The sequence below is a fragment of the Erythrolamprus reginae genome, chromosome 5, assembly GCF_031021105.1.
Source record: "Erythrolamprus reginae isolate rEryReg1 chromosome 5, rEryReg1.hap1, whole genome shotgun sequence".
Taxonomy (NCBI): domain Eukaryota; kingdom Metazoa; phylum Chordata; class Lepidosauria; order Squamata; family Dipsadidae; genus Erythrolamprus; species Erythrolamprus reginae.
In genome coordinates this window covers 112400385-112414755 of record NC_091954.1, presented here as the reverse complement: position 1 = coordinate 112414755, position 14371 = coordinate 112400385, and the positions used below count along the sequence as shown (strand labels likewise).

Sequence of the window (14371 nt, the reverse complement as noted above, 5' to 3'; positions counted from 1 at the left end):
GAAAAAAACGGTATTACTTATATCATCCCTTCATATCTACTAGTTCAGTGCTTCTCAAATGGTGGGGTAGCCCCTGGGGGGGCATGCGGAACGAAGCCGTGTAGAGGGGCGTATGACCCTGAGGAACATGGGGTTTTTTGCCCTAGGGAGTAGGACGTTACGCTACTGTCAAATGAGCAAAACTACCGTGTTTCCCCGAAAATAAGACACTGTCTTATATTAATTTTTGCTCCAAAAGTTGTGCTATGTCTTATTTTTGGGGGGTGCCTTATATTTCTCAAATAAGACAAATTCACAGGCAGAAAAGCTGACACCCTCAAAGAAAGTGTACTGTACGGTACACTGATTATGGTACGGTACCTGTCAGTATGGCACCCACACACACAAACGACGGAACTTATATGGTACAACAGTATACTCCCGCTATTGCAGCCTCCGGCCACCAGAGGAACTACAGTCTATGCACTGTAGTGGAGACTGTAATGGTGGTGAGACAGCAGCAGACTGTGTCTGCTGTACTGGACGGTACAAAGCGATGGAAGGGGCCAGCAGGGGACGCCACATTATTACGGTACCGCTATGAACAGCTTTGAATGGTACCGTATGTTTTTCCACCGTACCGTATGTAAACTTGGCTACGCCTTATTTTCGGGGGGTGCCTTATATTAGCAAATTCTGCAAAACCTCTCACATGCCTTACTTTCGGGGTACGTCCTATTTTCGGGGAAACGGTATATCAGCGGTATGGAGAAAGTACCTTCAGTTTTGGTCCAATCTCCTCATGCATTGTCTCTTTGTCCTCCTTTCTCTTTCTAGTCATCCTTGGGAAGTCCCACTATGTGCTCTATGGCCTTGTGGCTGCCATGCAGCCACGCATGCTTGTGACTTTTGATGAGGAGCTGCGCCCACTGCCAGTGTCAGTGAGAGTGGGGCAGGTAAGTGGTCTCAGAAACAGCTAGAAAATGTCCAGAGATACTTCACTAGAAGAGCCCTCCACTCCTCCACTCGCAACAGAATACCCTACGCTACTAGACTTACAATCCCAGGTTTAGAAAGCTTAGAACTATGTCGCCTTAAACACGACCTAAGCATAGCCCATAAACTCATCTGCTTCAACGTCCTTCCTGTCAAACACTACTTCAGCTTCAGCCACAACAACACACGAGCACACAACTTAAAGTAAACAACTCCAAACTCAACTACAGGAAATAGGACTTAAGTAATTGAGTAGTTAGTGCATGGAACTCACTACCAGACTCTGTAGTATCATCACCTAACCCCCAAAACTTTACCCTTAGACTCTCCACTGTTGACCTCTCCCGATTCCTAAGAGGTCAGCAAGGGGTGTGCATAAGTGCACCAGAGTGCCTTCGGTCCCCTGTCCTAAAATTTATCTTTTACTAGTATGCCGCTCCGAGTCTCCGGAGAGGGGCAGCATACAAATCTAATAAATTAAATTAAATTAAAATTAATCATGTATATAAACATTGTTATATCTTTGTATACTACCAATATGGGAAGGGAAGGAGGGAGTGAAAGAAGGGAGTGAAGGAAGGAAGGAAGGAAGGAGGGAAGGAAGGAAGGAAGGAAGGATATTTGGGAATCCTGGACCACTTCAGTATTTCAGGCCTGTTGGCGGTTTTGAATTTGAATGGTGGTTGTCTGAATGTTTTGCTCCTACTAATGCCTGTCCCCTCCTGCAGGCGGTGGACGTGGTAGGTCAAGCTGGGAAGCCAAAGACGATCACCGGCTTCCAGACTCACACAACCCCAGTGCTCCTGGCACACGGTGAGCGGGCAGAACTGGCCACTGAAGAACACATACCTGTCACAGCGATCCTGGAAGGCTTTGTAATCCTGCGCAAGAACCCCAACTATGACGTTTAAGTTTCCTGGGGGTTGAAGTGCAGGTTTGGGGGTGGGACGGACCATTCTCTCTCTCTCTTTTTTTTGTTTTGTTACATAAATTGTTTGTCGAAAGAAAATAAACACTCTTCAGAATAAGACTGTCTTCTTTTTATTTCAGGGGGGAAGTCAGATGGGGCTCTGTTATTTTGGCTGCCAGGTTGGGAAAAGGTAAAGCTTGAAGGTGTTGGCCCTTTACCCCTTGAGTTTGTTCTGTCGGGCTCTCTGGTAGACTTCTCCCCAAAAATTCACAGGTACAAATTTCAGACACACACACGTTTGAAAATTCAAAACGATGTTCTTTATAACGAAAATTCACTTAACCCTAAGCCCTCTTTTGGTATAGCAAAGAGCCCTCGTCTCCAAACAAACTGGTCATTTGTACAAGTCCCTTATCAGTTCTGTGATACTTAGCTTGCAGCTGTGAGGCAATTCACAGTCCTTCTTCTTTCACAAAGTGAAACACACTTTGCTCTGGTTTAGTTTCAAAGCTGGGAAAAATCAGCACACAAAAGGTCAAAGTCAGTAAAGCAGGCACGAAACACAACGATCAGATAATCCTCCACAATGGCCAAGCCCACAGGCTGCTCTTTATAGCAGCCTCACTAATGACCACAGCCCCACCCAACCACAAGTGGCCTCATTTTATTTGATAATAATCTCTCAGTTCTTGCTGCCTATGCTTCACTCTCCGCATGCGTGGCTGTATCATTAACTCTTGTTCCGAATCCAAGGAGGAGCTAGAGAATTGATCTTCTGAGCTGTCTGCCACACTGTCCTCCCTGTCAGTCATGTCTTCTTGGTCAGAGGAGCCTTCATCAGCAGATTCCATCGGGGGCAATACAGGCCTGCAGGATGTGGATGTCTTCCCCACATCCACAGTCCTTGGGGCAGGAGCTGGGCCAGAGCTAACCACAACAGAGTTGGGGTTGCCTTGAGTCTTTGTAGTACCTGGAGCTTGAAATGGCTATCCTGCTGTGAGATGAAAGTGTTTTTTTAAAGCTATGATTGTATTCTTAAGCCCCTTAAGACAGTGGTTCTTAACCTGGAGGTCAGGACCCTTTGGGGGGGCCAAACAACCGTTTCACAGGGGTCGCTGCCTCTATGTTAGTTGAGACAGGCAGGATTCCCTTGAGTACCATTTGCTGGGGGTCGGGAAAGGGAGGCTCTTGCCTTCTCTTTCTGCTCAAGATCCCCATGGACAATTGGTGGGCCACTGGGTGGCACACAATGCTGGACTCGATGGGCTTTGGCCTGATTCAGCATGGCTCTTCTTAGGTACTTATGTCACCTAAGATCACGGGAAAAGACAAATTTCCACTGGTGTTAGGAACTAAAGCTTCTGCGGCACCTTGGAATATATTTTTACAATCCGACCAATCAGGCATTTACAGTGATGCTGCAGTGCTTTCTAACTACAGCTAGTTCAAAATGCAGCCAGGGGCGGGGCCAGGGTGAAGCAGAGTTAAGGGGGACACTGCTCAGCTTGATTCTGAAATTTTTCGTTTGGGGGGCTCCTTCAGAGTCATCGCAAATCCCGGAGAGGTGAACGATAAAAGTGGGAGGGTGTGGGTGTGCGCAAACCCCGCCATTTTTGTAGCCCGTCTTTGGACCCGTTCAATTTTATCCATCTCTTTTTGTAGGTGAGGTCTCTAGAACTGGACACAGTATTCCAAATGTGGTCTCACCAGCGCTCTATACAGCGGGATCACAATCTCCCTCTTCCTTTTTGTTAGACCTCTAGCTATGCAGCCAAGCATTCTACTTGCTTTCCCTACTACCTGACCGCACTGTTCACCCATTTTGAGACTGTCAGAAATCACTACCCCTAAATCCTTCTCTTCGGAAGTTTTTGCTAGCACAGAACTTCCAATGCAGTACTCAGATTGAGGATTCCTTTTGCCCAAGTGCATTGTTTTACATTTGGAAACATTAACGCAGGTTAATTAAAAAGTCAGGTTAAGGTGGGGCACAGGGTGTGGGATGTGCATTTAGAAACATAGAAACAGAAGTCTGACGGCAGAAAAAGACCTCGTGGTCCATCTAGTCTGCCCTTATACTATTTTCTGTATTTTATCTTAGGATGGATATATGTTTATCCCAGGCATGTTTAAATTCAGTTACTGTGGATTGACCAACCACATCTGCTGGAAGTTTGTTCCAAGCATCTACTACTCTTTTAGTAAAATAATATTTTCTCATGTTGCTTTTGACCTTTCCCCCAACTAACTTCAGATTGTGTCTCCTTGTTCTTGTGTTCACTTTCCTATTAAAAACACTTCCCTCCTGGACCTTATTTAACCCTTTAACATATTTAAATGTTTCGATCATTTCCTCCCTTTCCCTTCTGTCCTCCAGACTATACAGATTGAGTTCATGAAGTCTTTCCTGATACGTTTTATGCTTAAGAGCTTCCACCATTCTTGTAGCCCGTCTTTGGACCCATTCAATTTTGTCAATATCTTTTTGTAGGTGAGGTCTCCAGAACTGAACACAATATTCCAAAATATTTAGGCGGCAGTCTCCTTAATTGGGCTAGTTCAGAAAAGATTCATCTGAAGAGAGTTACAATTTTTTTTAAAAGGCAATTTCCTATGGTGGGAAGATGAAGAACTTTATAGCTGGCTGTGTGTCCTTTAAAAAACAGGTTAACACACACATATGAAACATAGAAACATAGAAGTCTGACGGCAGAAAAAGACCTCCTGGTCCATCTAGTCTGCCCTTATACTATTTTCTGTATTTTATCTTAGGATGGATATGTGTTTATCCCAGGCATGTTTAAATTCAGTTACTGTGGATTTATCTACCACGTCTGCTGGAAGTTTGTTCCAAGGATCTACTACTCTTTCAGTAAAATAATATTATCTCATGTTGCTTTTGATCTTTCCCCCAACACATGAAACACATATAGCATCTTTCTCAGTTGAATGCTGATTCTGTAACCCAACCAGACCGACACAGACTTCAGAAGATAATCAGAATTGCAGGGGGAAAAAACAATTGCTGCCAACCTGCCTTCCATTGAGAACCTGTATACTGCCTGAGTTAAAAAGAGGGCTGTGAAAATATTGACTGACCCCTTGCATCTTGGACACAAATTGTTTCAACTCCTTCCCTCAAAACGACGCTATGGAGCACTGTACACCAAGACAACTAGACACAAGAAGAGTTTTCCCCTGAGCGCCATCACTCTGCTAAACAAAAAATTCCCTCAACACTGTCAAGTTATTTACTAAATCTGCACTACTATTACTACTAGTGTTTTCTCATCATTCCTATCACCCATTTCCTTCCACTAATGTCTGTATGACTGTAACTTGTTGCTTAATAGTAATAATAATAATAGACATTTATTACAATCAAAGACCATCAATATAATAATAATAATTAACAAAAAAACAACATCCAAGAACAGTTTCTGATTCTTAGAATGTAGCATTTTAGTATCTCTTTGATCCTAGTAGATTCTTGGGTGATAAATATAGTCCTTGACTTACAGCAGTTCGTTGACCATCCAAAGTTGGTCGTCACCCAAGTCAACAAAGTCATGTTAGGTGTTGAGGTTCTTGGACATCTGGAGACAAATGACTTACAAAATTCATGACTTTTGGCTTGTATCCTTAAGATTTTTATTAATATTGTTTCCTCATTGCTTATTTGACCTCTATGGCAATCATTAAGTGTTGTACCTCATGAGTCTTGACAAATGTGTATTTTGTTTTATGTACACTGACAGCAGAAGCACCAAAGATAAATTCCTTGTACTGTATGTCCAATCACACTTGGCCAATAAAGAATTCTATTCTATTCTCATTGAATTCTAATATGGTATATTGTGTGTTGTTTTCTTGTCTTTTGTTCAATATTTTGGTGCTTGGTATTTTAACGTCTTAAATAAAGAACGTTGTCCAAGGGGTCGCGATGACACGCAACTAACAACAGAGAGCTAGAATAAAAAACGGGTCTCTGACCTTGGCAACTTTTAAGACTTGTGAACTTCAACTCCCAGAATTCCTTTGCTGGCTAAGGAACTCTGGGAGTCGAAGTCCACAAATCTTCAAAGTTTTCAAGGTCGGAGACCCCTGAAGTAAATGCTCAGACTGGCTTCGGCATTTTTGATGAGGACCTGGGATACGTTTATTTTTATGTTGTTTTGTTTATTTTATTTTCATTATTACAAAGTGTTTTACAACTTGGACGACTGGCGGCTTCAAAGGGGGGAGAGAACTCAACCTCAAAAAGAAATGTAAACCGCTGCAAAATACTGGTGGGAACGGGGAACCGTTCACACGGCAACACGTGTTCCCCTCACCCGGCAAAGCACTGCAAGCGTGGCGGCGCGGGAGGGGGGAGCAAAAAGGGGGGGGAAAGGCCGGAAGACGTTCGGGCGTCACGTGACGCGGGCGCCATCCTTCCTCGCGCGGGCGGTCACGTGAGCGAGGCGCCGCTTCGGCTGGCGGAGAGCGATCAGCTGACCTCTGCCGGGGCGCCCTTCTCTCTCTCTCCTCTAGACCGCGCAAGGGGAAACCAATAAAAAAAAAAGTGAGAGAGCATGGCGCGGGTCACGTGACGAGGGCCTCCTTTTATTTTATTTTTTTAAACCCCTCCCCCTTTCACCCCTCCTCCCGAGCGAGGCTTCAGGCAAACCCCGCCCCTTCCTCCACCCCCTCTACCTGTTTCTCTCTCTCTCTCTTCTCGCCCTCGCCCCGTGACCGGCCGTCCTCCCCTCCCGGCCCCGCCCCTCCCCTCGGAGCGGCTCCGGAAATGGTCGTGCTGGGCTTCGCTGCAGCTGCGTTGGGCCTCGCTCCCCGGACCGAAGGCGACTGAAAGGTAACCGCGCGGGGAAGGGAGGGGGGGGGGGCGCCCGGAGGGGCGCGCGAGTGTAGGCCGCGGCGCGGGTAGATTAGTTGGGGGAAGGGCGGGGAGAAAGCGACAGAGTGAGTGAGTGAGGCCCGGCGGGGAGGGGCGGACACCAGGCTAAGCCCCGCCCCCTCCGCCGGGCTCTTCTCTTCTCTCCCCTCAGCGCGTCGCGCCCTGACGGGGACCTCGGCCGCCATTGCTCCCTCCCGCCTCAGCACCACGTGGGAGTGCAGGCCGAGGAGGAGGAGGAGGAGGCCCTGCCCGCCCCAGGCCGCGTGGAACTCTACCCCCCTCCCCCTCGGGTCCCATTCTTCCCTCCCAAGGCCGGCTTTTCCCCTTCGGCCCCGCTCCATTTTGTCTCCCTCCACTTGCCCTCGTCGCCCAGCCGGCCTCGAGACCGCCCAGCGGGGCTGCGTTTTCTTTCTTTTTTTCCCCTTTCCAACCACCCTCCCCAAACGTGCTCTGTAGTTGATAAAGGAGCTCCTGGGAATGGGGCGCCTCAGCCGCGGCCGAGGTTAAAGCCGCGTGAAAGGGAAGGAGGGCGCTCAAGGGTTCGACGACAACAACAACACCGCCCGCCCCCCCAACACATAGTGTGCCTACAACCCCCTCCCCCCCCGTGTTGGTTGAGAGCCGAAAACCGGCTACTCTGGAGGTCTCCCCCCCTTCTCTGTGTCCTTTGTCTCTCTTTCTCCTTTATCTCCCCCTTCTCTCTCTTTCTCTCCCCCTTCTTTTTCTCTCCTCTTTCCTCTCTCTTCTTTTTCTCTCCCCTTTCTCTTCTTTTTCTCCCCTTTCCCCTCTTCCTCATTCTTCTTTTTCTCCCTTCTTTCTCCTTTCTTCTTCCCCATTCTCTCTCTCCTTTTTCTCTCCTCCCTTTCTCCTCTATCTTTCTTCTCTTTCCTCTCCCCATTCTCTCCTTTTCTCTCTCTCCCCTTTCTCCTCTTTCCTATCTTCCCCATTCTCTCCCCCTTCTCTTTCCCTCCTCTCTTTCTCTTTCTCTTTCTCTCCCTCTTCTCTCTCCCTCTTTCCTCTCTTCCCTATCCTCTCTCTCTCCCCCTTCTCTCTCCTTCATTCTCTTTTTCTTTCTCCTTTATCTCCTCATTCTCTCTTTCTCTCCTCTTTCTCCTTTCTCTTTCTCTCCTCTCTCCCACCCCTTCTCTTTTTCCTTCTATCTATCCCTCTCTCTGCTCTTTCTCTCCTCCCCCCTCCTGCCTTTGGCTTTCTGGACTCTGACCTCTCAAAACTCCTTGGCTGCCGCCAAGAACTAAGGCTGGATTTCCTGCCAAGGCACCTGTTCTCTTCCTCCTCTCCCAAATAACCCCCCCCCCCACCCACAGAAATTCAGGATTTATTGCCTTTGGGACTCAAAGGAAACGTAGTCATTTTGCTCTTCCTCTGAGTAAATTTAGCTTTTCCCCCCTACCTCCTTTAACCTTTATATGTGCTGAGATCAGGAATGACAGGGATTTTGAGGCACATACAAAACCTGGTTTGGCTAGTTAATCTACTCTACCGCTGGGCAACCTCTTCTATGCTTATTCATCATTTGTTCTTTTTTTTTGAGGGGGGGGGGAGAGCTGCAGAGAGCCTTTACTTGAAAAAAAGTTATTACTTGAAAAAAAATTGCTTTCCCTGTGGCTCTAAGCCCCCCTGTACAAATCAAAACGTTTTTTAGGAAGTCTCAATTCTTTCTCTATTTATTGGTATCCTGCCTTTTATTTTTATAAGTAACTTAAGGCTGGCAATGTATCCGACACACTTTTCCCCACAACAGTGACCCTGTGAGGTGAGTTGGGCTGAGAAAAAGTGACTGGCCCAAAGTCACCCGGCTGACTTTCATGGCTGGCACGACTTGAAGTCAGGGTCTCTGGCTTTCTAGCCTGGTACCTTGAGCACTAGACCAGGGGTCGGCAACCTTATATACTCAGTCATTTGGACCCATTTCCCACAGAAAAGAAAACACCGGGAGCCACAAAACTTCCCGTGCCTGACTATTTTCTGAGCGGCCAAAAAACTAACATAGTTGAATTAAAGATCTTATTCTGAAACTTTTCTTGGATTTATCCGTGGTTGGCCTACTGGGGGTCAAAAAGCTTAATAAATTTCATATCGGTGGGTATCGCACGCTGGCAGTTGTGACGCATATTTTGAGTGATGGAGCCACAGCAGTGGGATAAAAGAGCCACACTTGCTGTCCCCTGGACTAGACCAAATTGGTGCTTGCTTCTCTCCTTACACTTTTACTTGTTGGGATAAGTCCAAAGGCCTACTCTTGTGTATAACCAAATTGAGCAAGAATTGTAAATAATTTTGCACAGGGGACGTACTATACAAATGATTAATGAATCTATATACGGAACATCCAGTTCTGCAGCTGGCTTTTCCCTGCAAACATCCTTGGGGGTGGGAGTCCCTCCCACTCTTGAATCATGGCTTGTTGAAGGCACAAAACCCTGTTCCCCGAACCATTCATTGCACCTGGAACCAAGAGCCTTTACTCTTGGACCCACAGTCCGACACCAGTTACTTGGACTGCCTAATCCAGTGATTTTCAACCTTTTTTGAGCCGCGACACATTTTTTATATTTACGAAACCCTGGGGCACATTGAGCGGGGCGGGGGGGGGGCTAAAAAAAGTTTTGGGGGAAAATTCTCTCTCTCTCCCTTCCTAACTCTTTCTTTCTCTCCATCCCTCTTTCTTTCTCTTCCTCTCTTTTTTGCTCTCTCCCTCCCTCCCTACCTCCCTCTATGTCTTTTTCTCTCTCTCTTTCCCTCTTTCTCTCTCTTGCTCTCTCTCTTGCTTTCTTTCTCTTGTTCTCTTTCTCTCTCTCCTGCTTTTTTTCTCTCTCTGAGCTTCGCGGCACACCTGACCATGTCTCGCGGCACACTGGTTGAAAAACACTGGCCTAATCAATTTTGTCATACCAGTAGTGTCTACAAAACAGAGACCATGCGAACACAAGATAATTTATGAGCTCTCCTGCTGCCTTTGAGCAGCAAAGCTACAATCTCTGTAATGATAGTTCCATAATAGGGTGTTTGAAGTAAAACCAGCTGCTTATATAATACATTCTTAGACAAAAACCTCTTTCTCCACCTATTCCCCTCCTGGTTGTTCCTGTCCCCTCCCATCTTATCTGTAGAACCCAGAATCTAAGGCACACACTATCTAGGATGTGTTTATCATGTTCTTGCACAAAATTTGGAGAGGCTGATCCTTCAGTCAGTTGTTAACAATTTTTGGTAATATTTGTAGAATGACTTCAGTCTATAACTTTTAAGTATAAGCAGCCAATAATCCGATTCATTTCTCAGCCAGTGTCTATGAGACAAATTACTGTGGTTGTTACTGTCACCTTTAATATATTTCTAAATTTATAGCAGCATGAGATTTTGCTTTTTAAAAGTGATCTATGTAACATACTAATTTAAAATGGTAAATAGTAAAAAAAAAAGGGTTGGCTTGATTTCACAAATTGCACTGCTCTTTTGATGTGTTTCTAAGCCTTTAAAAGTTTTTTTTTGGGTGTGGAGGGAGAATGTTTTTACTTAAATGAAAAACTTCTATTTGCAATTTCAGATGTCTTACTCTTCCTTCTAGGACTTCATTGATCTCTAAATGCTATGTGAAATCATATCACATTTGACGGTGGATTTGAATAAAATATCTTCATGTTGTTTCCAAGAAAACTACAGGTAGTCCTTGATTTATGACCATGCATAAAATAACCATTCAAAATTATGCTGGTGCTGGAAAAAAAGGGACTTATGACCAGGTCCTTCCACTTATGACCATTGCAGCATCTCCATATCATGTGATCAAAATTTGGTCAGTTGACCATTGGCTGGTATTCACAATGATTGTAGTCTCCCAGGGTCAAGGGGTCACAATCTCCAATATTCTCAAAAGGCTTTCAACAAGCAGAGACACTGGGGGATGCCACTTTTGCTTATTGGCTGCAAGATTTGCTTAACCATCCTGCTTATCACCTCGAGGTTGGACTACTGCAATGCTCTCTACATGGGGCTACCTTTGAAGAGTGTTAGGAAACTACAAATCGTGCAGAATGTGGCCATGCGAGCAGTCATGGGCTTCCCAAGGCATGCCCACGCTCCCTCACACTCCGTGGACTGCTTTAGCTGCCGATTGGTTTCCAGAAGCAATTCAAAGTGTTGATTATGACCTATAAAGCCCTACATGGCATCAGACCAGATTACTTGTGGGACCGCCTTCTGCTGCATGAGTCCCAGCGACCAGTTAGGTCCCACAGAGTCGGCCTCCAGGTCCTGTCCACTAGACAATGTCACTTAGCGGGGCCTAAAGGAAAAGCCTTTTCAGTGGGGCCCCTGGAATCAGCTCCCCCTAGAGATTCATATTGCCCCCACCCTCCTCGCCTTCCGTAAGAACTTGAAAACCCATCTATGCCGCCAGGCTTGGGGTCACTAAACCCTAGCCGACGAATTAGAAATATGTTTGTTGAAAGTGAATGAATGATTTTTAATGTTCCAGAGCTTTTAGTTAATTATATTAATTGGATTTTAGACTTGGTATTGTATACTGTTTTTATTATGTTGTGAGCCGCCCTGAGTCCTTGGAGAGGGGTGGCATACAAATCCAATAAGCAAAATAAATAAATGAATAAACAAACAAATAAATTAGATTTTGAAATTGGACATGATTCACTTAACAACTGCATCGCTTAGCAATGCAAATTCTGGGGCCAATTATGGTCATAAGCTGAGGACTACTTGTACTTCTCTATAGCCAGATCCCCATCTGAAGTCCAAGCTCATACCTCAACTTGTAACATGCAGAATAGGCTTCGGGGAGATAAAGATGCTCAAAGAATTTCATGGTTTAAAAAACAGTTTACTTTCAAGTAGAGAAATATTATTTTGAAAATGAGCCCCAGCACAATTTTTTGAAAGAACAAGATTGTATAAGTATGTTTAAACCCTTTCCCATGCTAATATCCTGTTATGAGCCGCTCTGAGTCCTTGGAGAGGGGCGGTATACAAATCTAATAAATATTATTATTATTATTATTATTATTATTATTATTATTATTATTATTATTTATTCAACTTCTATGCCGCCCAATCCGAAGGACTCAGGATGGCTTACAATAATAATGTAAATACAAATATAAATAGATACAAAACAATAAAAAAGAAGTTGAACATTATCTCAGACTAAAACATCATCAAGACTAAAAACCCCATTAAAAAAGTTGTTATAAGTTGAGATGTGATCTTGGATTTTCCCTGGTACTTTTAATTCGGAATCCTCTTTTTCTTCAGTCGGTAAAGCCTCTTTAAACTCGATGACCTTAGATGTGGTTCCGAAACACCTTCTCACCAACTTGAGCAGGTTTCGTGTTTCACGAAGGCTTATGCCTTTTATTAAAACGTGACCAGACTCCTGGATCCTTTGCCAGGTTGAACAAGTTTCTTGTAAAGCTGTGGGAGGGTTTTTCCCCTCTGCAATTAAAGGTGAGTTAGCGATGTACAAATATTGGGAAATTAATTCCATCCTTTAACGATGGAACCATCCAAAGAGGCATTTGCTTTCCCTCTCCATTGCCTTTCATAAGTTTCACAGCCCCACTGGCTTTTCTTTTTGTAAACATAAGGTCACTCATAAAGATACTTTTCCTGAGCCTAAATAAACAGCCAAACCATTGTCTCATCTGGCAGCCCCTTGTTCTATTGGGCAATTCCTGTAAACATCCCCCCCACCTCAACACTGCCATTTTAAAAAATTGTGTCCCTTCTTGGCTTGCATTTGCAGTGCTGGTTTGTAGTCCTCGGCTTAAGGGTCACAACTGAGCCCAAAATTTATGTTGCTAAATAAGACGTTAAGTACATTTCCCCCATTTTTTTGCAACCTTTGTTGCCACTGTTGTTAAGCGAATCTCTGCAGTTAAGTTAGTAACATGGTTGTTAACTGAATCTGACTTCCCTACCTGCATTTTACGTCAGGTTTCAAAAAATATGATTACCTGACCTTGGACGCTGAAACTCATTAACATGGGCCGTTTGCCAAGCGTCCGAATTGTGACCATGCAATGCTGCAAACAGTTGTATGAAAAACGGTCCTAAGTCAGTTTCTTCAGTGCCATTGTAACTTTGAATGGTCAATAAACAAACTCGTAAATTGAGGACTGCCTGTACGTCAGATTCAATTTATGGAAGTCTGATCTTACTGTCCTGGTTTCGTTTACTTTTTCCTCTCGGGTAGGAAAGCCGTGGAATATTGGGGTCATTCCTGGCCTCCCTGTTTCCCCTCCCATCAGGAAAGGAGGGGGGGGAAATGAGTGTTTGAACCATGAATCAGTCTGAGTGCTCTCAGCTTAGTGCCCTCCAGATGTGCTAATAGCAATAGCACTTAGACTTATATGCTGCTTCACAGTGCTTTTACGGCCATTTCTAAGCTGTTTACAGAGGTAGCATATTTGCCCCCAACAATCTAGATCCTCATTTTACCCACCTTGGAAGGATGGAAGGCTGAGTCAACCTTGAGTTTGTCAGGAATAAACTTCAGGCTGTGGGAAGAGTTAGCCTGCAATACTGCATCCTAAACATTTTGCCCTCATGGATGGATGGATGGAGGGGAAGGAAGGAAGGAAGGAAGGAAGGACAATAGCACCTGGACTTATATGCTGCTTCACTGTGCTTCACAGCCCTCTCTAAGCAGTTAGACTCAGCATATTCACCCCCAACAATCAGAGTCCCCATTTTACTGACCTCGGAAGGCTTAAGAGCTTCCATCTTCCCTAGATAGTACAGTACCATAATTGATCCCAAAATTTACTTTATAAGTGAAACATTTGTTAAGTAAGTTTTGCCCCATTTTACAACCTTCCTTTCCACAGTTTATTTATTTATTATTTATTTATTGGGTTTATATGCCGCCCCTCTCCAAAGACTCGGGGCAGCTTCCAGCATATAAAAACATCAGAATATAGTAGTTAAATGAAATTGATTAAAAGCTAAACAATCTAAAATCCCCAGTTATAATAAAAATCAGTCATACCCATACAAACATTCGTCGGCCAGGGGGAAAGAGTCTAATGGCCCCAAGCCTGGTGGCATAAATGAGTCTTTAGACTCTTGTGGAAGGCGAGGAGGGTGGGGGCAGTACGAATCTCCGGGGGAAGCTGATTCCAGAGGGCCGGGCCCCACAGAAAAGGCTCTTCCCATAGGTCCTGCCAAACGACATTGTCTAGTTCAGTGTTTCCCAACCGTGGCAACTTGAAGATATTTGGACTTCAATACCCAGAATTCCCCAGCCAGCATTCGCTGGCTGGGGAATTCTGGGAGTTGAAGTCCAGATATCTCCCAAGTTGCCAAGGTTGGGAAACACTGGTCTAGTTGACGGGACCTGGAGAAGGCCGACTCTGTGGGACCTCACCGGTCGCTGAGATTCATACGGTAGAAGGTGGTCCCGTAGGTAATCTGGCCCGATGCCATGTAGGGCTTTAGAGGTCATAACCAACACTTTGAATTGCGTCCCAAAACCAATCAGCAACCAATGCAGTCCACGGAGTGCTGGAGAACCATGGACGTACCTAGGGAGGCCCATGACTGCTCGCGTGGCCGCA

General features: G+C 45.1%; 2 protein-coding genes across 2 annotated transcripts in view; both read left to right on the top strand.

The window, feature by feature from the left end:
* Window positions 1–2003, top strand: part of PSMD2 (proteasome 26S subunit ubiquitin receptor, non-ATPase 2) — a 51678-nt gene extending 49675 nt beyond the window's left edge. Inside the window, exons 20-21 of the mRNA XM_070753742.1 lie at window positions 817–935; window positions 1704–2003. Of these exons, the coding sequence (XP_070609843.1) occupies window positions 817–935; window positions 1704–1886 (302 nt within the window). The 3' untranslated portion in view covers window positions 1887–2003. The remainder of the gene's footprint in view (window positions 1–816; window positions 936–1703) is intronic.
* Window positions 2004–6646: 4643 nt separating this feature from the next.
* The window catches only part of EIF4G1 (eukaryotic translation initiation factor 4 gamma 1), a 174690-nt gene continuing 166965 nt past the window's right edge, over window positions 6647–14371 (top strand). The window contains 1 exon segment of the mRNA XM_070753741.1: window positions 6647–6737. The gene's annotated coding sequence lies outside the window, so the exon portion shown is untranslated.